Source organism: Scyliorhinus canicula, chromosome 21 (assembly GCF_902713615.1).
Source record: "Scyliorhinus canicula chromosome 21, sScyCan1.1, whole genome shotgun sequence".
In the NCBI taxonomy this organism is placed as follows: Eukaryota; Metazoa; Chordata; class Chondrichthyes; order Carcharhiniformes; family Scyliorhinidae; genus Scyliorhinus; species Scyliorhinus canicula.
This window is the reverse complement of record NC_052166.1, coordinates 7,887,753-7,912,842: the sequence shown is the minus strand read 5'-3', so window position 1 is coordinate 7,912,842 and position 25,090 is coordinate 7,887,753. Positions and strand designations below refer to the sequence as shown.

At 47.7% G+C, this 25,090-nt stretch overlaps 1 protein-coding gene across 1 annotated transcript; it reads left to right on the top strand.

The window, feature by feature from the left end:
• Positions 1 to 629: 629 nt before the first annotated feature.
• Positions 630 to 19,659, top strand: LOC119955688 (tubulin alpha-1C chain-like). Its single transcript, XM_038782143.1, has 5 exons — positions 630 to 709; positions 4,751 to 4,973; positions 11,500 to 11,648; positions 15,144 to 15,824; positions 18,472 to 19,659. The coding sequence occupies exons 1-5, from the start codon at positions 707 to 709 to the stop codon at positions 18,766 to 18,768; spliced, it is 1,353 nt and encodes a 450-aa protein (XP_038638071.1). The 5' UTR covers positions 630 to 706; the 3' UTR covers positions 18,769 to 19,659.
• The last annotated feature ends 5,431 nt before the right edge of the window (positions 19,660 to 25,090 follow it).

The following is a 25,090-nucleotide window of genomic DNA, read 5'->3' as shown; positions in this document are numbered from 1 at the left end:
GGGGAGGCTGTTATGGGAATCGAACCGTGCTGCTGGCCTGCTTGGTCTGCTTTCAAAGCCAGCGATTTAGCCCTGTGCTAAACAGCCCCATAATCTTACTGAAATGTACAAGATCCTGAGGGGACTGGATAGGGTAGATGCTGAGAGGATGTTCCCTCGTGTGTGTATGGGGGTGCTAGAATATAGGGGATACAGTTTATAATTAAGGGGTTACCCATTGAAGACGGAAATTCGGAGAATTTTCTCCCTCAGTCGGTTGTGAGTCTGTGGAATTCCCTTCCCCATACTGGGTCACTGAAGGCTTTTTAAGGCAAAATTAATTTCTTGACCAACAAGGGAGAAAATTGTTATTGGGGTGTAGGTGGGAATGTGAAGTTGAGACAAAAATCAGATCAGGCATGATCTTATGGAATGGCAGACACCGGCTCGAAGGGCCGAATGGTCTGCTCCTAATTCATATCTTTGTATGTGTAGGACGGTCACTGATTATATCTCTGGTTGCTTGGGTACATCAATGAATGCTTGCTTTAATTCTTGCTCCATTTTGCTCAGCAGCTAATAAGGGATGACCTGATTGTGAGGATTCTCGCCAGCGACGAATCAAAAGCCTTGCTGTTGGAGTGGGCAAGCCCTAGGGTGGCCAGTGTCCATCCTTTCCGATTGAGGGAGGCGATTCTTTGAAACGCAACGGGAGCAGTGCTGCAAGATGGTGGGTGTCCAATGTGTGGTTTCCTCATCCCTGGAACCATTCTCATGAATCTGTTCTGCATTCTCTCTCTCTCTCTCTCTAAAGACTTCTCTTTCCCAAAGCAAGATACCCAGAACAGGGGACATTTGCCACCACTATCACTATCCCTGGTGTTACCATTGACCAGAAACTTAACTGGACCAGCTACATAAATACTGTGTCTAAAAGAGCAGGTCAGAGGCTGGGAAACCTGCAGAGATTAACTCACCTCTTGACTCTCCCCAAAGCTTGTGCACCATCTCAAAAGCCCAGGTCAGGAGTGTGATGGACTCTCCCACTTGCCTGGACGAGTGCGGCTCCAACAACACGGGGAAAGCTCGACACATCCAGGACAAAGCAGGCCCCCTTTCCCTTGATTAACATCTAACCCACCACCTTCAAATTCACTCCCTCCACACACAGTAGCAGCTCTGTGTACCATCTACAAGATGCCCTGCAGAAACTCACCACGGCTACTTTGAAAGTGCAGCCCAAATCTGTGACCTCTTATCTTCTGGAAAGACAAGGGCAGTAGACTCCATAGGGACATTGGCAGCAGGAAGTTCCCCTCCAAGCCACACACTTTCCTGATTTGGAACTATAATCGGCCATTACTTCAGTGCTTCTGGGTTGGAATCCTGGAACTCCCTTGCTAACAGCAGTGTGGGTGTACCTACACCAAGGAGAGGCCGTGGTTTCATGGTATTGCCACTCGCCAACTAATCCAGAAGACCCAATGTCTGGGTTTGAATCCCACAATGGCACATTGGTGGAACTAAAAGTCGAATGATGATGATCCTTTAAAACAGAGATGAGGAGGAATTTCTTCAGAGGGTGCTAAATCTGTGGAACTCTTTGCCGCAGAAGGCTATGGAGGCCAAATCACTGAGTGACTTTAAGACAGAGGTAGATAGGTTCTTAATTAATAAGGGGATCAGGGGTTATGGGGAGAAAGCAGGAGAATGGAGATGAGATAAATATCAGCTATGATTGACTGGCGGAACAGACTCGATGGGCTGAGTGGCCTAATTCTGCTCCTATGTCTTATAGACTTATGGCCATGAAGCCATTGTCTTTTTTTAAAAATAATTTTCATTGGAATTTTTTACAGAAAATATAAAAATATAACAACAAATATAGCAACAAGCAGTAATATGCAACTAACAGCCCCATAACACCCACAATTCCCCCCATACCATAACCTCACATGTATCACACTCCCCCCACCCCCCCCCCCCCCCACCCCCGCCAACAAGAGAACTTAACCATAAATTAAAATTAAATAAATCAAATTTAAATAAAATAAGCAAACATAATCAACGTCTTCCCCCCCCCCCCCCCCCCCCCCCCCACGGGTTGCTGCTGCTACTGTCCCAGTACCCTATCGTTGAGCCAGAAAGTCGAGGAAAGGTTGCCACCGTTTAAAGAACCCTTGCACCGATCCTCTCAGGGCGAATTTAACCTTCTCAAGCTTAATGAAGCCCGCCATGTCATTGATCCAGGTCTCCACGCTTGGGGGCCTTCGCGTCCTTCCACTGTAGCAAAATCCTTCGCCGGGCTACTAGGGACGCAAAGGCCAGCACACCGGCCTCTTTCGCCTCCTGCACTCCCGGCTCTACCCCAACCCCAAAGATCGCGAGTCCCCATCCTGGCTTGACCCTGGATCCCACCACCCTTGACACCGTCCTCGCCACCCCCTTCCAGAACTCCTCCAATGCCGGGCCCAGTTCATATGGGCATGGTTCGCTGGACTCCCCGAGCACCTGACACACCTATCTTCACCCCCAAAGAACCTACTCAACCTCGCCCCAGTCATGTGGGCCCTATGCAGCACCTTGAATTGGATGAGGCTAAGCCGCGCACACGAGGAGGAAGAATTTACCCTCTCCAGGGCATCAGCCCATGTCCCGTCTTCGATCTGTTCCCCCAGTTCCCCCTCCCACTTCGTTTTCAGCTCCTCTACTGACGCCTCTTCCACTTCCCGTACCAGCCTCCCCGAACAGGCGCCGGAATGTGGCGACTAGGGGTTTTTCACAGTAACTTCATTGAAGCCTACTCGTGACAATAAGCGATTTTCATTTTCCTGCATAAGCTTGTAGATATCGGATATCTTCCCCTCCCCGACCCAGAACCCCGAGAGCACCCTGTCACTCACCCCCCTCGCGGGGAGCGCAGGGAATCCCTCCACCTGCCGTCTAGCAAATGCCTTTACCTGCAGATATCTAAACATGTTTCCCGGTGGGAGCCCAAATTTCTCCTCCAACTCCCCCAGGCTCGCAAACCTTCCGTCGATAAACAGGTCCCCCAGCTGTCTAATGCCCGCTCTATACCATCCCCGAAATCCCCCATCCATGTTCCCTGGGACGAACCTATGGTTCCCCCTTAACGGAGCCTCCATCGAGCCCCCCACTTCTCCCCTATGTCGCCTCCACTGCCCCCAAATCTTGAGGGTAGCCGCCACCACCGGACCCGTGGTATACCTCGTTGGAGGGAGCGGCCACGGCGCTGTTACAAGGGCCCCCAGGCTTGTATCCCCACAGGACACGCTCTCCATCCGTTTCCATGCTGCCCCCTCCCCCTCCATCACCCACTTACGCACCATCGACACGTTGGCCGCCTAGTAGTACCCCGAGAGGTTGGGCAACGCCAGCCCCCCCCCATCTCTACTCCGCTCCAAGAAGACCCTATGAAGCCATTGTCGATAGTTATAAAAACCCGTCTGGTCAACATGTGACTCCAGACACACGACATTGCGGCTGATTCCTAAATACCCTCAGGGATTGGCCCAGCCAGCGACACCGACATCCATGAATAAGGGGGAAAAAAGCATGCATTGCAGCTCAAGGTGGCGATTGATGACCAGCTTGTGAAGGGACAATTAAGAATGGGCAATAATTGCTGGCCAAGCCAGCAATGCTACATTCCCCACCCAAGAATCATCTAAATAAGAATGTGAGCAGTGAGGGAACCAGCACAGAAGTTGCCTGAAGGATTGATGATGAGAGTACAATTCTCATTGGTGAGAAGAAATGTGGGAGGGTGTGAGCTCACGGAACAGTTTGAGACACCGTGAATGAGGGAGCAGGACACCAATAAGTGCCTTCGGCAGGAATTGGTGGCGACAGGGCACTGAATTTAGTCAAGGTGGATTCTTGATAGACAAGAGAGTTGAGGGTGATGAGGGCAAGAAGGTGGAGTTGTGCTTACAATGGGACTAGTCAGGATCTTACTGAATGACAGAGCAGGCTTAATGGGTTGAATGGCCTCATGCTGATCCTGGGACATTGGTTCTTCAAACCTCAGGTACAGTGCAAAGGAGAGGGGGACTCAATGGGCAGCTTGGTGGCACAGTGGTTAGCACTGCTGTCTCACGCGAGAACTGAGGTTTCATTCAAGCCTTGGGTGCCTGTGTGGGTTGCAGCTTGCAAATTCTCCGTAATTGTGTGGGTTTGCTCTGGGTGCTCCAGTTTCCTCCCAGGAAGATGTGCAGGTTAGGTGGATGTGCCATGTTAAATTGCCGTGTCAAAGGATATGCAGGTTAGGTGGGGTTGCAGGGATAGGATGGAGGAGTGGGCCTCAGTGGGTCGGTGCAGACTCAACGGGCTGAATGGCCTCCTTGTAGGGATTCTATGGAAAGGGTACAGAGGGCATCTGACAGTGAATGATGATCAGTACAGAGAGTAGGACTGGGAATAATGAAGGGGCCAGGGTATAAAATGAGTGAGTCTGACAGAGAGCAAGGGAACAGCACCAGGATAAGTGAGAGTTAAGATGAGAGGGATGGTGTCCAGGGAGGCCAAGAGGGCAGCATACAGTATTTGCAGGAGAGGGAGGGAGTGAAACTGAATTTCACATGGCGAGTGGAATACAGACCATGCGCGGAGGTAGTATGGGTAGAGTAGACAGACAGCAAGTGGCCAATCCCCCCTCACCCCACACATACATACACCTATCTCCCTTCCACCCTCCCACTGACCTGCCCACCACAATCGTGTAAATAATCGAACGTTCTCTCCACTGTAGCGTGAGTGTCTTTCGCTCCACATCGGCCAGGCCGGTGTGCAGATTGGCAACGCTTGTTGGGAGCTGTACTGCCTGGAGCACCGGATCAGACCGGATGGGAAAATGCGCAGTTGCAAGAGCACCAGACTGGTCGACGACTCTTTCAACACCTTCTTCAGTGAGACGGGGAAGGGTAAATACGTTCCCCGAGCAGTGTTTATAGATCTGGAGCCAACTGTGATTGGTAAGATTATCAATGGATGTCGCTAAACTCTTTGTGTTATGATATGGAAGGTAGTGGAATGCACTGCCTGGGAAGGTGGTAGAGGTGGGATGAGCACTTGGCACGCCACAACATTCAAGGCTATGGTGCAAGTGCTGGCAAGTGGGATTAGGTGGGCAGGTCAGGCCCTTCCATGCGTCGGTGCAGACCCGATGAACCGAAGGGCCTCTTCTGCACTGTAGTATTCTGCGTTTCTGTAGTAAGTGTCAGGCTGTTCAAATCTGAAAGGGAAACCTGAACAAGATAACACAACAATTTTGTAATTTTTTGACAAGATAGCTGAAGTCAGGAGAAAGAAATTCAAACCACTTGTGAAGATTTTAAAAACTAAATTTAAACATTAAAAAAGGAAACTTCAAGACACAAGATTACATTTACACAGTTAACAGTACTTCTACAAACATTTCCCCAAACTAGTTCTGTTTAATTTACTCGGAGCTAAAATAAGCCCTTCTAAGCAACAGTCCTCATAGATTTTAAACTGAAAAATTCCAGTAATATTGCCACAAATCTGCTGTTGCCATAGATGAAGTCTTACACAGACCTGTCTCTCTATCTCATTCGATACTGACAGCCAGAACTTGTGAAGTTAAAAACTCACCATTATTCTTAGAATTCCCCCTATATCAAAAAGGGCCGATATTCTAAATGGTGAACAGGGATTCTCACTCCCTGACTCCGATGCAGACTTTGGTGGGTGCTATTCAGGTCAAACTATATTTTCAAGTTATCCCCCGGTATAACCCATACCTTCACCGAAGATTTTATCTACTTACCACTTAGTAGCATCGATGTCCTGGGTCCTGCATTGCTAAGTAAGCAAAGTAGACTTTAGGAATAACCACTGTTTCAGGTTAAATTAAGTTATTTTATTATTATATTTTTTCTTTTAAAAGCTGAAATCACTTTCTTTACAGAAAGGTAAAATGATCTTGCTTCTGGATCCTTCTGGTTGGTTGAAGGGACCTTCAGGCCCACCTTGACAATCAATCTTCTTTAAAGCCTGGTCTTCTTGAGATGTATTCACTGGTTAGCTCCGTTGCTGTGTCTTGTCGATCCCATGTACTGAGCTATAAGAGCTGGCTCTGCTAGCTATCTCTCAGCTGACTCTGACTGCTGTTTAAATTCTAGTCTTCCTTAGATGTATAGCTGTTTAAGCTTGGCTGCTTGTCTCATCTTTCTCATGACTGAGCTGTGAGAGATGAATATGCTTCTCTCCTCTCTCTGAGTTCTCTCAGTTCTGGTTCCACTTCTGCTGCTGATCTCTGGGTTTATATTCTCTTTCTAACAATTATCAAGTTTTTATTACCTTATTGTCAATTAACTTATTTCACTTTGATTGTTAAAAAGTATTTTTGATCTAAATATTCTAATACAACTAAGTATTCATTTTGGGCATGGCCTCACCTCTCAGATCTGATTACATTGTCCTTTGTGATGTTTAAAGTTCCTTTGTGATATTCAAAATATGCTTTGGTTTCAATAGAGGTGTTACTTTCAATAGTTTAATTTTCCAATTGGCCCCAGCTCATAACTTTGCCTTTGATTTTGACTTTAAATTATGTTTCTCGTAGACTGATTGTCTCCAATTTTCTTTAATTTACTTGATGTTAGTAGAATTTCACACTTAGAATTGACACCAAATTCAACTGAACCTAATCCTTTCCTTTTCCAGATGCTTCCTTAGATAGTTACTTTCAATGAAGGTGTGGACCATTGTTTTCAGCTTAATACAAGAATCCTGTGTGTTTGCTAAGCCTGCTTGAGAGAAAGAATCTGCATTTTATAATCCTGCTCTTTGCAGCTGCTATTAACCCTTTGTGGGATCTTTCCCTGTATCATCTCAGGTTTCTCTCAGACCAGATATTGCCAGACTTCCATGTTTCAAATGACACATTTTTCTGTATTTTCAACAACACTTGTTTCAAAACCTTGCAGACACTTTTCTCTGAAAAATGCTGCTTATTCACTGAACTATTTCCAGCACATTCTTCTTTTAGATCTCATTACCACACCGACTGATGCAGTTTTCCACTCTTTAAATATGTTTTTTGCTCTTTCATCTTTACCTTTATTGTTCTGCATTCCCTTAGAACTTCCCTTTCTCAGAATGTTATGTTGTAGATAAAAGTAAGTTTACCACTCTGCCCCATCCATTCACAATTGATGTCAATTGTACATGTTCCTTTTGAAATACAATTGGTAAATTCAAATTCCTTCCCCTATCATCCTAATGTAAATTTCCATTCCCGCTTCCCATGGTTACTGCATCTGAGCTTTGCCCATATCCACTTCAAACTGCTTGCCATCATATTTGATGTTCTGAACTTTGCAGTCCACCGTCTTCAGTTTAATTAAATTATTCACACCTCACACACAGGAGCCTGCTTCACGGCATACCAGAGATAATCGGCAAATATTGAAACATTTTATATTTTGTTACATCTACACAATACAGAAAAAGAAAAGATTTTCCATCCCAGAGAAACTCACAGTGGTTGTTTTTGAGGCAATGATGCACGTTTGAAGATAAATTACAAGAGAGATTTTTTTCATTCTTTCATGGGATATGGTGTTGCCAACGAGTTCAGAATTTGTTGCCCATCCCTAATTGCCCTTCAACTGAGCATCACGGCAATCTCAGAGGGTATTTTAATAGTCAACCACATTGTTGTAGGTCTGGAGTCACATCTAGGTAAGGTTGGCAGATTTTCTTCCCTCAAGGACATTAGTGAACCAGATGGGTTTTTAGACAAGCGACAATGATTTCATGGCCATCATTAAACCTTTAATTCCAGATTCTTTTGATTGGATTCTGGGGTAGGATTTGTATCTGGGTCCCCAGACCATAAGCCATGGTCTCTGGATTACTAGTCCAGTGACAAGACAACTCCACCACCTCCCCTAGGGGTCTTTAAGGGGTCTTCATGTTCGCCGTTACTGAGACCAGTTTTCAATTCCAGATTTTATTAATCGAATTTAATTTCCAATAAGTGGTGGGATTTTTTAAACAATGACACGTAGGCTTACATTAACACTGCAATGAAATTACTGTGAAAAGCCTCTAGTCGCCACATTCCTGCGCCTATTTGGGTACACGGAGGGAGAATTCAGAATGTCCAATTTACCTAACAGCACGTCTTTTGGCTCTTGTGAGAATAAACCAGAGCACTGGATTTGAACCTGTCTCCGGAAGAGCCTAGGTGTGTGGAGTGACCCGTCCAGCGGCAGTACATTATACCACCACCTGAATTGTTACAAAATCGGTTGGTATACAAAAATGACAGCACGTCAGAGGAAAAATCTTTTGCAGTAAAGTGCTTTGGGAACTCTTGAGGTTGTGACAGGCGCTACAGAAATGCCTTTTATCCGATGCTACAAACTCAACTGTCCCCAATGAATTGGCGCATTTCAGAGCTAAATTTCCAGGTCTATAGAGGGCATCTCTCAGTCAAGCCACAGGGTCGGAAATTTCCTCAGGAATGCTACTTATTACTGATTCCTTGTACTGGCCAATACTGATGATTCAAGACATGATATGAGCTGATAAACTGCCCCCTACCCTTGCCGGTGAAAGCTTTGCAGTTTTTGTTTTTTTAAAAGGTCAGGAACATTTTCCCGCAAATCTTATCTTCCAGAAAGGGGGTTAGAATTATACGTTGCACCTTTGACGTGCCAGAAAACTTTCTCGGGCTCTTCACAGGAGCATAAAGCAAACAACATTTGACCCCAAGTCACATGGGGAGATACTGTGACACGTGTTTGAAAAGCTTGGTTGAAGAGGGCACCTTCAAGGAAAGTGTAAAGAAGAAACAGTAAAGGAAAGAGAAAGACAGGAGAGAGAGAGAGTGGGGGGGGGGGGGGGGGGGGGGCAACAGAGAGAGAAAGATGGAGCGGATTAGGGGTGGTATTCCAGAAGTTAGGTACTGCCCCCTCACGACTGGCAATGGTGAAGTGATGGGAATCGGGAATGCACGAGAGGCCAGACCTGGGGGTGAGGGGGAGGGGGGGGGGGTAGTGCAGAGCTGTAGGGGCTGGAGGATTTTACAGAGATCGGGAGGGTTGTAGGAGCTAGATGAGGTTACAGAGATAGGGAGAGTTGTAGGGGCTGGAGGAGGTTAAGAGATAGGGAGCGTTGTCAGGGCTGGAGGAGGTTACAGAGATAGGGAGGTTTGTAGGGGCTGGAGGAGGTTACAGAGGTAGGGAGCGTTGTCAGGGCTGGAGGAGATTGCAGAGATAGGGAGGTTTGTAGGGGCTGGAGGAGGTTACAGAGGTAGGGAGCGTTGTCAGGGCTGGAGGAGATTACAGAGATAGGGAGGGTTGTAGGAGCTGGAGGAGGTTACAGAGATAGGGAAGGTTGTAGGGGCTGGAGGAGGTTACAGAAATAGGGAGAGCTGGAGGAGGTTACAGAGATAGGGACAGCTTTAAGGGCTGAAGGAGGTTACAGAGATAGGGAGGGTTGTAGGAGCTGGAAGAAGTTACAGAGATAGGGAGGGATATCGGAGCTGCAGGAAGTTACAGCCATAAGGAGCGTTATAGGAGCAAGAGGGGGTTGCAGAGATAGGGAAGGTTGTAAGGATAGAGGAGGTTACATAGATTATTTGAAGATTTTTTTTACAATGCAGAAGGAGGCCATTTGGCCCAATGTGTCTGCACCGACCCTTGGAAAAAGCACCCGACTTAAGCCCACACCTCCACCTGTAACCCAATATCCCCATCTAACCATTTTGGACATTAAGGGCAATTTGGAATGGCCAATCCACCTAATCTGCACATCTTTGGACTGGTAGGAAACCGGAGCACACGGAGTAAACCCACGCAGTCACGGGGAGAATGTGCTCCGATTCCACAGTCCAAAGATGCGCACAGACAGTGACCCAAGCTGGGAATCGAACCTGGGACCCTGGTGCTGTGATGAGATAGGGAGCGTGTAGGGGCTGGAAGAGGTTTGTCATTGGGAGTGCTGTAGGGGCTGCAGGAGGTTACAGTGATAAGGAGAGTATAGGAATTGGAGGATATTACAGAGGTAGGGAGGGTTGTAGGGGCTATACGAGGTTACAGAGATAGGGAGAGTTGTAGGGGCTAGAGGAGGTTACTGAGGTAGGGAGGATTACATAGAACAGTACAGCACAGAACAGGCCCTTCGTTCCTCGATGTTGTGCCGAGCAATGATCACCCTACTCAAATCCACGTATCCACCCTATACCCGTAACCCAACAACCCCCCCCCCCCCCCCCTTAACCTTACTTTTAAGGACACTACGGACAATTTAGCATGGCCAATCCACCTAACCCGCACATCTTTGGACTGTGGGAGGAAACCGGAGCACCCGGTGGAAACCCACGCACACACGGGGAGGATGTGCAGACTCCGCACAGTATATCGAGAATAGAAAAGATCCAAGATTGTAGGGGACTAGAGAAGGTTACAGAGATAGGGAGAGTTGTAGGGGCTGGAGGACGTTAGAGATAAAGAGGGTTGTAAGGGGACAGAGAAGGTTACAGAGATAGGGAGAGTTGTTGGGGCTGGAGGAGGTTACAGAGATAGGGAGGGTTGTAGGGGCTGGAGGAGGTTACAGAGATAGAGAGGGTTGTAGGGGCTGGAGGAGGTTACAGAGATGGGGAGGGTTGTTTGGGGCTGGAGGAGGTTACAGAGATAGAGAGGGTTATAGGGGCTAGAGGAGGTTACAGAGATAGTGGGAGTCGTAGAGGAGGTTACTGAAGTAGGGTATATTGTAGGGGACGAGAGAAGGTTACAGAGATAGGGAGATTTGTAGGGGCTGGAGGAGGTTACAGAGATAGGGAGGGTTGGAGGAGCTGGAGGAGGTTACAGAGATGGGGAGAGTTGTAGGGGCTGGAGGAGGTTACAGAGATAGGGAGGGTTGTAGGGGCTGGAGGAGGTTACAGAGATAGGGAGGGTTGTAGGGGCTGGGGGAGATTACAGTCATAGGGTAGTGGGGCATAGTGAAGGTTACAGAGAGGTTACCGGAGGAGGTGACAGCGATATAATTGTGAGAGAACCTAGACTGGAAGGGGTCACTGTTTAAAAATAAGGGCGTTGCCCATTTCAGACAGAGATGAGGAGAACTTCTTTCTCAGAGTGTCAAGAATCTCTGGCACTTTCTTCCTCAGAAGGCGGGGAAGCGGAATCATTGAAAGATTTTAAGGCCGAGGTGGATAGATTCTCGATTAGTGGGTGTGGGGGACGGGTGAAAGGTTGTTTGATAGGAATGTGCTGTTGAGGTTCCAATCAGATCAGCCATGATCTTCGAGAATAACGGAGTAGGCTTGAGGTGACTGAGTAACTTCCTCCTGCTCCTAACTTGTATTTTCGTATGTTCATATGAGCAGATGTAGGTCAGTGAACACAGATGGGTGAGTGGGACTGAGTGCGAGTTCATAAACAGAGCAGCAGAGGTTTGAATCCAGTGTCGATCAGTGAGAGTGGAGCTATTAATGATTGTCCATCCCTTGCTCTGTGCCCCCAGATGAGATCCGCACCGGTACCTACCGACAGCTCTTTCACCCCGAGCAGCTCATCACCGGCAAAGAGGACGCAGCGAATAACTACGCCCGGGGCCACTGCTCCATCGGCAAGGAGATTGTGGACCTGGCCTTGGATCGTATACGCAAGGTGGTAGGTCACTCATGAAAAGTAAATCGGTGGCTGGGGGGCATGAGGGACCCGCCTTTTTCTCTTTCCTCTTTCGACTGGCCGCCAGACATCCTCCGTGGACGTGGATGGTGAGTGCTCGCGGTCTATCTGATCTTGCGGGCTGATGGAAGCCACCATTCGCTCCTCTCTTGCCGTGATGTGCACAACTCTTGAGGCCAGGGAAGGAAGGTGTGGGGGAGGGGGGGGGGGGGTGCAAAGCTAACTCTGCACGGAGAGCAGACACATTTCTCATTCTGAGCCTCAAAGGCATTGAGTATTGTTGAAGAGAAGTTTGAGTGTCCAGTCGTCATTCAAGCTTCAATTCTGAAGTTTTTTCCTCTCTCTCAAGCCTGTTACACAGGGACATGTGGAGGCCCATTCAGCTCCCTCGAGCCTGTTGCAAAGGAACAGAAGTGGGTCAATTTAGCTCCCCTCTTGAGCCTGTTACAGAGGAACAGGAGAAGGTCCATTTAGCTCCCCTGTTACACAGGGACAAGAGAAGGCCCATTTATCTCTCTTCTAGGGTGCTATGTCTTTTTGTCCGACGTCATTTCACCCAACGACACTTCGTCCACGTCTTTTGGTCCAACGTCTTTTTGTCCGCACGTCTTTTGGTCCTACGTCTTTTTGTCCGATGATTTTTTTCGTCAAAGACTTTTTGTGACTTGTTACGTTTTTTTGTCCGATGATTTTTTTTGTCAAAGACTTTTTGTAACTTGACTTTTTGTAAACAGAAATCAAGGTATAATATCTTCTCTAATGCACATAGCAAGGTATAATATGTAATAAAGGATTTTTATTACCGGTCTCTTTCCTTTAACGAGCCTTGTTAAAGGATAGTTATTATCATTCTCTTTCCTTTAACGAGCCTCGTTAAAGGATAGTTATTATCGTTCTCTTTCCTTTAACGAGCCTCGTTAAAGGATAGTTATTATCGTTCTCTTTCCTTTAACGAGCCTCGTTAAAGGATAGTTATTATCGTTCTCTTTCTTAATTCGCCCATCCCGAAATGGCAAAGTTTATTGTGTCAATGAAGAGCAAAAGGAAGGTAGCTGATTAAAGTAACTACATCTACGATTTTCATTCATGCAGTACAAACCTAGGAAAAGAATACTGGAGATGTGAGAAAAGAAGGCTGTGTTCAGTGCGGATTCACACGGTAACGGAAAACAATGAGCCGAAAATTATTTATTTTTCTAATGAGCACCTTCATCCAGCTGATGTTGATTCGTTAAATGCTAGAAAAGCAGTTGCAGAAATAAAGCATGAAGCAGTGGAAAACATAGCAGCAAGTTCGCGTAGCATTCTAGCGGCCAAGTTTACGCAGCTATCAGAAAATACCTGCTCTAACTTCCTAGGTTGCCCGTCGTCTCAAGGACTATTCAAAGGTGACAACAAAAAAATTCTGGATTTCCCGCTAATCCAGCGGCTAGACACGGTTTTGAAATACCTGACGAATATTGTAAACTTGACAATGGCGAACAGTTTCTGAGATACGATTCGGGCGCCAAAGATCAACAGCGCTTACTAGTATTCGCATCAGAAAGTGCTCTTCAGGATTTAGCATCATATCGTCATTGGGCATGTGATGGAATATTCAAGATTGTGCCACAACAGTGGTTTCAACTGTTCTGCTTTCATGTACAAGTTAAAGGTAGCAGTTTTCCACGGGTCTTTGCATTACTGCTGAATAAAAGAAAGCAGACATACGAATTATTTTTTGACCAATTGAAAATTATGCAACCTAATGCAGATCCGATTGATATCATGGCAGATTTCGAAGCTGCAGTTCACAAGACAATTAATTCATCATTCCTTAATTCAGCTGTCGTGGCATGTTTGTTTCATTTGAGCCAATCAGTGTTTCGAAAAATTACAGATTTAGGCCTCAAAGAAAAATACAATACAGACTCTGAATTCTGTCTTAAAATTCGATGTTTTTCAGCATTAGCTTTCCTCCTCGTTGAAGATGTCGAAGAGGCTTATGAAGATTTAATAGACGATGAAGAACTACCTGCTGAATTCATCGTTTACTCCGACTTGACTTACATAGGCATTGTCAGAGGACGTGGTGCTAGACGAAGGAGAGAAACACCTACATTCCTGACAGCTGTATGGAATGTTAATCAGCGTGTTCTACAAGATCTACCGAGAACAAATAATGCTGCTGGGGGGTTTCATTCTGCGATAAAGCGTTCGGCGGGTGGAGCTCATTTGAATATTTGGAGGTAAATCAAAACTCTGAAGAAAGAGGAAGGGTTCATAATAGGCAAAAAGGCTCAAATTCTTCGGGGAGATCAGTCGACTTCATGTACGCGATATAAGAAAATAACTGAACGCCTCAAAAGATTGGTCGTTGAATATGATTCTACAACAAAAATTGATTTTTTGAGGAATTTTGCATACAATTTGCATCAATTTTAAGTAATTAGTAAACTTTTAGATTTTTTAACTACATTTTCCAATTGTATTTTCTATAGATTTTTTAACTGCATTTTTCAACTTTTGCTGTCTTTTACTTGCATTTTATCAATTAAATTCTCATAGTAAACTTTTAGATTTACTTGCTGTATTTTACTTGCATTTTATCAATTAAATTATACCTGGTTTTCTACGGAGTTTATTTGTAATTGGACAAAAAGACGTTAGACCAAAAGACGTGCGGACAAAAAGACGTTGGACCAAAAGACGTGGACGAAGTGCCGTTGGACGAAGTGACGTCGGACGAAAAGACGCGGCACAGGAGCAGTCCCATTTAGCTCCCCTCAAGAGCTTGTTCCACAGGGCCAAGAGGTGGCCCATTCAGCCCCTCCTTGAGTCTATTACACAGGATCAGGAAGAGGCCCATTCAGCCCCTCGCGAACCTGTTACACATGAGGATGAGTGCGGCCTCTACACACTCAAGAAGGTCGATATCATCCAGAACAGCAGCCCTTTGTCCTGGATGGTGTCGACCTTCTTGAGTGAGGTTCCAATCAGATAATCCGTGATAGAGAATCGCTGAGCAGGCTCGAGGTGACTGAATGACTTGCTCCTGCTCCTAACTTCTTGCTCCCCTTCCACAAACATTCATCGCTCCACCACCAACGACCAGTGGCAGCCGTGTGTACCATCTACAAGATGCGCTGCAGGAACTCGCTAAGATTCCTTAGGCAGCTCCCCCCAAGTCCATGACCACCACCATCTCGAAGGAAAAGAGCAGCAGATACCTGGGAACCCATGCACCTGGAGGTTCCCCTCCAAGTCACTCACCGCCTTGACTTGGCCGTTCCTTCACTGTCGCTGGGGCCACATCCTGGAACTCCCTCCTTAACAGCACAGTATCTACACTTCAGGGACTGCAGCGGTTCAAGAAGGCAACTCACCACTGCCTTCTGAAGGGCAGCTCGGGATGGGCAATAAATGCTGGCCTAACTATATCCTGTAAAAAAATGATTTGAAAGAAAAAGCCTTGATGTTCTTCTATTTCTCCCACAGGCTGACCAATGCACAGGGCTGCAAGGTTTCCTCATCTTCCACAGTTTTGGGGGTGGTACCGGCTCGGGCTTTACTTCCCTCCTGATGGAGAGACTCTCTGTCGATTATGGCAAGAAAGTCAAGCTGGAGTTTTCCGTTTACCCGGCTCCACAGATCGCCACCGCGGTGGTTGAGCCCTACAACGCCGTACTCGTTACCCACTGCACCCTCGAGCACTCCGACTGCGCCTTCTTGGCGGACAACGAGGCCATCTACGATATCTGCCGGCGCAACCTCGAGATCCATCAGCCCACCTACACCAACCTCAACCGCCTGGTGGCGCAGATCGTCTCATCCATCACGGCGTCGCTGCGTTTTGAGGGCACCCTCAATGTGGACCTGTCGGAGTTCCAGACCAACCTGGTGCCTTACCCACGCATCCACTTCCCGCTGGTCACCTACGCGCCCCTGATACCCAAGGAGGTGAACTACAATAACCAGCACAACACTATGAAGATCACCAAGGCCTGCTTCAAGACGGGCAGCCAAATGGTGAAGTGTGACCCCCACCATGGCAAGTACATGGCATGCTGCATGCTGTACCGTGGGGATGTGCCAGCCAAGGAGGTCAATTCCGCCATCAACACCATCAAGAATATGCATACCATCAGATTTGTGGATTGGTGCCCGACCGGATTTAAGGTAGGTCCTCTCGGAAAAGAGAAACCATTCCCGTAGGGGGAATGATTGAGACCCAGAGCAGTGAGCAGTGAATGAAAAGTTGGCAAAAGAAGCACTGGCACCCTGTGCCAATGATTCCAGGGATGAGGAACTTCAGTTACAAGGAAAGAGTGGAGAGGTCGGGTCCCTCCTCCTCAGAGAGAAGAAGGCTAAGAGGAGATTTGATAAAGATGTTCAAATTTCCAAGGGGCTGGTCAGACTATATAGGGAGAAACTGTTCCTGCTCATAAGCGGATCGCGAACAAGGTGGGAGGGGGGGGGGGGGGGGGGGGGGGGCATAGATTTAAAGTGATTTGTAAAAGAAGCAAATGCGGTGAGAGGGAAAAATCTTATCACGCAACGATTGCTTCGGGTCTGGAGTGAGCTATCTGGAAGTGTGGTGGAGGCAGGTTCAATTGAGGCATTCAAACAGAAACAATCTGCAAGAGTTATGGCCACAAGGCAGAAGATTGGCACTATAGAAGGGCATAAGTGCTGGCCCAACCAGCGACGCCTATATCCCGTAGATGAATTAGAAAGAAAAAAGTAACAATGCTCATTTGGAAAGCCAGTGCAGACATAATGGGCCAAATGGCCTCGTTCTGCCATGTGGGACATTGAGTCTTATACATAAAGGCACTGAGTACAAAATATGAGAGGTTAATGCTGAATCTTTATAAAGCTCTCGTTAGTCCCCAAATAGAGTCTCGCGTCCTGTGTAGGAAGGATTTGAGGGTTTTGGAGAGAGAGTGCGGAGTGTGAAATAATCCATAGGCTGATGGTACAAGGACCGGTGAGGGCAGGGGCACGGATTTAACGTTTTGGGCAAGAGGGAAATGTGAGGAAGAAGTTATTTTTCCCTCGGCGAGCATGTCGACGTGGAACTTGCTGGCCACCAGGGCTGTGAGGAAGCGGAGACGATAAAGGATTTTGATTGAGAATTTCATGAGCACTTGAGGGAAATAACCTTGCAGGGAAAGGGACAATGGGAGGGGGAGGGAAACGGAGGGGAAGGATTGGCGTACAGCAGAGCTAGCCTGCATTTGATGGGCTGAAAGGCTTCCTTCCTGTAATGTGAACTGAATGGGAATCTAGTTGCAGTGGCAAGGCCGACGTTCATTACTCATCTTTAATTGCCCCTTCAATTGAGTGTGTCGCTGGGGCCGTTTCAGAGAGGCACTTACGAGTCGACCACATTGCTGTGTGTGCGGGAGGTGGAAGGGGGAGGGGGAAGGGGGAGGGGGGGGGGGGGGGAGTGTAGGCCAGACAGGTAAGGATGGCAGATTTCCCTCCCCAAAAGGGAAATTAATGAACCAGATGGATTTTTTTGACAATCTGACAGTTTCCCACTTCCTGTTATTCACAATGCACGTTGTACCGTGGGGATTCTCCAAAAATGGGGCTATGACCCCATGCCAGCCTAAAATCGTTGGTGTTTCACTCTTGACTTTCCTTCAGAAAGTCCTGAGCGATTCTCCCACCTGCATGGGGCTGGCAGGGCCCTGGAGCGCTCCTCGCAGCTCTGGCTGTGGATACGGGGCCCCGCACTTCCGGTGTGGAGTCCGCGCATGCGCACAGAGGCAGCCTGCAGCGTCCACGCCGTGAGCGATAGCCCCCCCCCCCCGAGAACATGCGCGCCCGCGGATCCGTACCGCCGATCGCTCTCCTGGCTGTCCATGAGGCCCCACCCCCGGTGATCAATACCCCTGCCTCCCACCTAGATGGCCGCCGACTGAGTCCGCAGCCGCCACCCGAGGTTCTAACCACATATCGGCCGTCGGGAACTCGGCCAGTTTTGTGAGGCAAATCGTGGGGGGGGGGCCTCTGTCAATGGCTCCCTAGCTGCGCCGCGTATATCGTACACAACCGATTCCCGGAGAATTGCTTCAGCGGCGTCAATCCCGATTTCCTCGTAAACGACCATTCTCCGCCCCCGCGCCAAAATCGTGTTGGCGCAGGGCTGCGGACAATCCAGCCCACTATGTTTCTATTACCTAATTACTTAATTAATCAAATTAAAATTCCAGCCCACCCTCCCCCGTCCGCCATCCACTGCAGTGGGATTCGAATTCACATCTCCGGATTGTCAATCCAGCCCTCTGGACTCCCCTTCCAGTTATATGCCGAACAACTCTCGCCGAATCGTCGATTATCGCGGATATCTGCTCACCATTATGTTATTGTCTGTGGGAGCTTGCTGTGCACTAAGTGGCCGCTGCCTCCAAAAGTTTAAAACAGTGTCACTGCATGAAAAATGTTACACTTGTGGTTTAAAAATCTTAGTGACGTCCGATGCTTGTGACAGGCACTACATAAATTCACATTTTTTATAAACTATCTTCAATGCAAAAGTTTTGGTTACAGAACTCTTGGGTACAAGATGTTGAGGGTATAGATTATCGTGGGGACAGGCTCTCGCCTGGGTATGGTCTCGTGGGTACCGACTGTCAGGCTTACTGGTTCTCGAGGGCACAGCCTTCAGTGGGTATTGGATACCATGGGTACAGGTTCACTGAGGTACAGGTTTATGAGAATGCACTCCAATGGGTACAGACCTGGACAGACTCAGAGAGGGTTAGATAAGCTATATGAACAGATTGAATCTTCACACCATTGCTCCTTCCGCCAGATCGGCATCAATCAGCGGCCCCCAACAGTGGTGCCAGGGGGAGACCTGCCCAAGGTGCCCCGCGCCGTCTGCATGTTGAGCAACACCACCGCCATCGCCGGGGCCTGGACCCGCCTGAACATGAAATTCGACAAGTTGTACTCCAAGCGGGCCTTCGTCCACTGGTACGTAGGGGAGGGTCTTGAGGAAATGGAGTTTCAAGACTCACGGGAGGACCTGGCCTCGCTCGAGAAGGATTATGAGGAAGTGGGCTATAATTCTGCCGACCTGGATCTCATGCCAGAGAGGGGCGAGTGAGAAAAGGCATCAATTGGAGCCAAAACACGTGCAAGAAATGTTTAAATAACCATGCAGAGTGACTTGATCTTATTGCGCTGTCTTTGATTCGCAGTTACTTGGAAGTGGGATCTGGGACACGAGGATCCCAGGAAAATATCGCCCACTCCCGCCTGACCACTCCCCGTACCTTTCACCACCTCAGCATGCCCGAAAGTGCCACCCTGCTTTGTGAAGTTTTTCTCTTTGATGCACAGCCTACGTCGTGAATGTAGCAAGTCCCCACAGGCAGCAAGGTGACACATGAGCAACTTATGCGTTTTTGTTCATTGATGTTGGTTGTTGGACACCAACTCTGCCCCCTTCTTCCAACCCCTGCAACCTCCCTCACATTACCCCTCCCCCAACCCATACACTCCCTCTCTCCTCCCCCTTCCTCCCCTCCCCATCTGATTTGGCAGATGGAGGTGGGTGTTGGGGACGATGGTGGGATGAAGTTTAATGGCTCACCTGACAGACGGCCCCTGCTGACCTGTACAGTGGCAAGACAATGTCCGAGGACGGTGGCGAGGCCGCTACAGCTTGGGGACCCTCCATGCCAATGGCAGGCTGGGGAACAAATAGATGGGTTTCCTCATCGCCTCGAGGGAGTGCCTCATTCCAAGAGCATCATGGTGTGTTACGCATCGTGAAGAAGGAAGAATGGGGGCTACAGTTCCTTGCCAGTGTCTGGGCCGATCATCGCAGCAACCCTCCCCCGCCACTCGCCCCACACACATACGGTCAACACCAGAGAAATGGCAGCACACTGGCTTCCTCATAGCGCCAAGGATCTTGGTTCAGTTCCAACCTCGGGTGACTGTCAGTATGGAGTTTGTCCATTCTCCCTGGGTCTGCGTGGCTTTCCTCCGGGTTTCCTCCCACAGTCCAAAGATGCGCAGGTTAGGTGGATTAGCCAGACTAAAAGATTGCCTCTTAGTATCCAAAGCTTAAGTGGGCTTACAGGGATAAGGCGGGGGAGTGGGCCTGAGTGGGGTGCTGGTTTGGAGGATCAGTGCAGACTCAATGGGCCGAATGGTCTCCTTCTGCACTGTCGGGGTTCTATGGGAACAGATTACCTCGCCATTATCCTCAGTTGTGGACAAATTGGCTGCCACGTTCCCCCGACATGAAGACTGCAGCTGGACTTCAAAACGGGCTTCATTGGCGGCAAAGTGCTTTGGGATGTCCAGAGGTGATGAAAGGTGCTATATAAATGCAATTCTGGATTTGAGTTTTGTTGTTCCATTATCAGTGTTGGCATGATTTTATACATGTTTTACTTTAAAAGCTCTTGTGCGTTTGTTGATAAACTGTTTGCTGAATAAAAGAGTCTGTGAACGTTATTTTTTTCAATACTGTCTCTGTTTCGTTTCATTTAATTACCTGTTCCAGCAGGGCGGAACACAAGAAACAAACCGGGAAGTCAGCATCAAAACCTGCAAAGGGACATAATTATCGCTCAAAGATCAGTACAAGTTGATCATTCCAAGGTATACAAGTTCAAAAAGGTCACAGATAAATCAACCTGCTGCTTTTATTAATCAACAGTAAATTGAAACGGGTTTAACTTTTAACGGGGCTTGGGGGGGGGCATCCAATAATAATAATAATCTTTTATTGTCACAAGTATGAAGTTACTGTGAAAAGCTCCTAGTCACCACATTCCGGCCTGTTGGGAATTGAACCCATGTGCTGGCCTTCTTCTGCATCACAAACCAGCTGTCTAGCCCACTGAGCTAAACCAGCAACTCTGGCAGGGCCCAGCATTTGATGCCCATCCCTAATTGCCTCTTTAGAAAGTGGTGGGTGAGCCGCCATCTTGAAATGCTGCAGCCCTGTGTGATTGCAGATACACCCGGTGCTGTCAGGGAAGGAAGTGCAGAGTTTTGACCCACGACAGTGAAGGAATGGCTGATTTATTTCCAAGTCAGAATGGTGTGGGGTTGGCGGCGGCTGGTGGGCAGAGGGGGGTGGGAGTGGGGGGAGGGGGGTGGGAGTGGGGGGGGGGGGTAAGAGGCCATTGGTTTGGGCGGCGCTATCGAAGGAGTCTTGGCAGGTTTGTGCAGTGCATCTTGTAGATGGTACACACGGCTGCCGCTGTGCGTTCGCAGTGAACATTGTGTGATCTTTACTTGTCACACCACAAGATGGCAATGTTGCACTTTATTTACCCCAGATGTGGAGATGCTGGCGTTGGACTGGGGTGAGCACAGTAAGATGCTTTACACCACCACGTTAAAGTCCAACATGTTTGTTTCAAACACTAGATTCACCTGAGGAAGGAGCAGTGCTCCGAAAGCTAGTGTTTGAAACAAACATGTTGGACTTTAACCTGGTGTTGTAAGACTTCTTACTTTATTTACCCCAGCCTCCTTCTCCCTGGCCAGCCCCTCCTCCACTGGAGGCTTTCCCTTTGTGCATGACAAGATAACAGCTGGAACATGGACATGGTGACTCCAAGGCCTTGCATGTGTCTTACGTGGATTGAATGTAATATTTTCTGCTGACATGGCATTTTCCTGCTCACTTAAAGGTATGGTAATGTTTTAGCCCCCCTCACACAATCCATTCTCATACTGACCCGATAGAGAGCAGCAGAACTGGGATATCTGGCCATGAATGTCACTCAACAACAAGCACACGGATTTCTGCAGTGCCATTTGGTTGTGTAGCCACACGCTGGTCAACGAGGTCACCTTCAAGGAGACATGTGGGCTCAGAAAGAGTCCAGCGCTCAACCACATCCCACCACCCAACTCCTCCGAGAAGTACAGAGATAGGGAGTTGCAATGGCTGGAGGAGTTTACAGAGATTCAAAGGTCTATAGTGGGCTAGATGACGTTACAATGGCAGCGAGGGGCTGATGGAGGCAGGGCTGGTGTATTTTAACGAGAGAGCAAATGTGGTCGAGGTTGGAGGAGGTTACAGAAATAATGAGCATTGTAGGGCCTGGAGGAGGTTACAGAGTTAGAGGTTTGAAGGGCTGGAGGAGGGTACAGAAATAGGGAGGGTTGAAGGCATTAAAGGATGTTGTAGGGACTGGAAGATGTTACAGATATTTGAAGGGCTGGAGGAGGTTACAATGTTAGCGAGGGCTGTAGGGGCTGGATCAGTTTACCGAGAGAGGAAGTACGGTAGGGGTTGGAGGAGATTACCAACAGGTTGCAGGGATAGGGAGGGTGATGCGTCCATCAATTCACTCGAGACATGAGTAGAAGTAAACCGTGGCTTTAATCAACTTAGAACAGTGTCTGCCTGCAACTGAACCAATAGTGAGAACCGCCGACAGGTCGACTGCTCTTTCTACCTCCCTTCAAGGAGAGGAGCCATGGGTGGAGCCCATACATGCCCCAACATGTCCCCCTATGGATAATGCCATACAATGGCCCATAGGAGAAGCCCACAAGGGAAACAGCATAGCACAGATATAAATACAAGGGCAACAGCACAGATACAAATACACTGGTGGATTATTGGTATAATACATTCACCACAGAGGGTTGTCAGGGCTGGAAGAGGTGAGGGAGATAGGGAGTATTGTAGGGCTTGGAGGATATTACAGTGATATGGAGGTATCTCGGGACCGGAGTTGTAGGGAGAGTTATCGGGCTGGAGGAGGGTACAGAGATAAGGAGGGTTGTTGGAGATGCAGGCGTTTACATAGATAGTGAGAATCATAGAATCCCTGCACTGCATCAGTTCGTTCGGCCCATTGAGTCTGCACCAACTCTCCAAAAGAGCGCTCCAGCCAGGTCCACTCAGCCGTCCACCCCACCCTATCTCTGTCACCTCACCTGCACATCCCTGGGCATTAAGGGGCAATTAAGCACGGCCAATCCACCTATCCTGTATATCTTCGAGGAAACTGGAGCACCCGGAGGAAACCAACGCTGATGGTATAGATCGACACTGTGGGCAGGGCGTCCACTAGCGGGTGATATTGTGTTACGAAGTATGACTGAGTGGGGGGCTTAGCACATCTCCCATTGGTAAGAGGGTGCCTAGCGACAGGGAGGGAAACACTCACAGGGATGGCGGGAGGGGAGGAGAGGGGGAGACAGACCCAGGGGGGTAAAGCCAAGGGACAAGGGGGGGGGGGGGGAGGCCACTGGACTGGTGATGACAGATTGAACATGCAGCAAGGAAAACAAAAGGTACTGCAAACAACCGCTTTGGAGGGCCCCCAAACAGAGGGAAACTCCTGGAGTGTAGGGACTCATCCACATGGTTTAAACACAGTTGGCAGCCATGTTGAAGGACCCTTAGACAAAAGGAAATCCCGGAGTGCAGGGGCACATCGTCATGGTAAGCATGGTTGATCCCATAGGAGGAGGACGGGGGGTGGGGGGTGGGAGGGAGCAGATACTCCCTAACAGAATAGTCACCTCGAGCGTCAGGACTTAACGGCCCAGTGAAATGATCCAGAGTATTCGGCCACCTGAAAAGTATGAAAGTTGACATCGTCTTCCTCCAGAAGACCCAACCGAGGGAAAGGTAAACAGTGTATTTGAACAGTGCCCCACACTAAACAGAGTCAATTTAAACAGTGCCCTACAGTAAACAGTCTGATTAAACAGTGTGTGACAGGAAAAGAGTCTATTTTAATACTGTACAGTAAACAGAGTTCATATAAACCTACAGTAAACAGTCCTACAGTAAATAGTCTATTTAAACAGTGTCCTGGAGTAAACAGCATCCATTCGAACGGTGCCCTGCAAACAGGAGACCGTACACTACAATAAACAGTCTATTTAAACAGAGACCTAAAGGAAACAGAGTTGGTTTAAGAGTCTTTTTAAACAGTAACCTGCAACAAACACTATATTTGAACAGTGTCCTCCAGTAAATATAATCTATTTAAAGAGTGTGTACAGTAAACAGTTAATTAAATAGTCTTCTGCAGTAAACAATCTATTTAAAAAGTGTCCAACTGTAAACAGTCTATTTAAACAGTGCTCCAAATTAAACAGTTTATTTAAACAGTCTCCTAGAGTAAACCGTTTTTTTAAACAATGCCCTACAGTTTTTTTTAAATAAATTTAGAGTACCCAATTCATTTTTCCAATTAAGGGGCAATTTTAGCGTGGCCAATCCATCTACCCTGCATGGATAGCACAATTGCTTTACAGCTCCAGGGTCCCAGGTTCGATTCCGGCTTGGGTCACTGTCTGTGTTGAGTCTGCACGTTCTCCCAGTGTGTGCGTGGGTTTCCTCCGGGTGCTCCGGTTTCCTCCCACAGTCCAAAGATGTGCAGGTTAGGTGGATTGGCAATGATAAATTGCCCTTAGTGTCCAAAATTGCCCTTAGTGTTGGGTGGTGTTACTGGGTTATGGGGATAAGGTGGAGGTGTTGACCTTGGGTAGGGTGCTCTTTCCAAGAGCTGATGCAGACTCGATGGGCCGAATGGCCTCCTTCTGTACTGTAAATTCTATGACATCTATGACATCTTTGGGTGCGAAACCCACGCAAACACGGGGAGAATGTGCAAGCTCCATACGGACAGTGACCCAGCACTGGGATTGAACTTGGGACCTCAGCGCCATGAGGCTGCAGTGCTACCCACTGCGCCACCGTCCTGCCCAACAATGCCCTATAGTAAACAGTCTATTCAAACAGTTTCCTGTAGTAAACAGTCTAAACAGTGTCCTACAATAAACAATCTATGTGAAAAGTGTCCTTCAGTAAACAGTCTATTTAAACAGTGTCCTACAGTAAATAGTCTATTTAAACAGTGTCCTGCAGAAAACAGTCTATTTAAATAGAGCCCTATAGTAAACAGTGTATTTAAACAGTGCCCTACAGTAAACAGTCTATTTAAACAGTGTACTGCAGTAAACATTCTATTTTAAACAGTGTCCTACAATTGTCATGTGAGAGTACCTTTAAGAAATGGGTATTTAAGAAATGTACCTTTAAGAAATGGGTGTTTAAGAAATGTACCTTTAAGAAATGCACCTTTAAGAAATGAAGCTGCTCATGTTACTGGAGTGATATGATAGTGTGGGTGGAGCTGAGCTCTACTTCTGCTTTTTAGTTTCAGTTTGAGAAAAAGCTTGGGTGTGCCTGTGTTTTTCAGTGAGTTGCATCTGAAGTTAAAACAAAGCTGTACTGATCTCTGCCATCCAAAGACTGTCTATGGATCATTTGGTGAACTCAGAATTGTAAAAGGTCTCAGTATTGAATGTAAACCTAATGTGCTCCTGTTTGAAGGTCTGTTAAGACTTTTGGATGTTAAAAGGACAGCTTACAGAGTTACCTAGTGTCTTTAGGGTTATGTTTGAATGAATGCTTACTTAGATGT

Bases quoted from the DNA above. Each gene is read 5' to 3' on its own strand.
- LOC119955688 (XM_038782143.1), top strand. The intron at 4,974-11,499 runs GTAAGATTATCA...CTGTGCCCCCAG, and splicing joins TCTGGAGCCAACTGTGATTG to ATGAGATCCGCACCGGTACC. The intron at 15,825-18,471 runs GTAGGTCCTCTC...TCCTTCCGCCAG, and splicing joins GGTGCCCGACCGGATTTAAG to ATCGGCATCAATCAGCGGCC.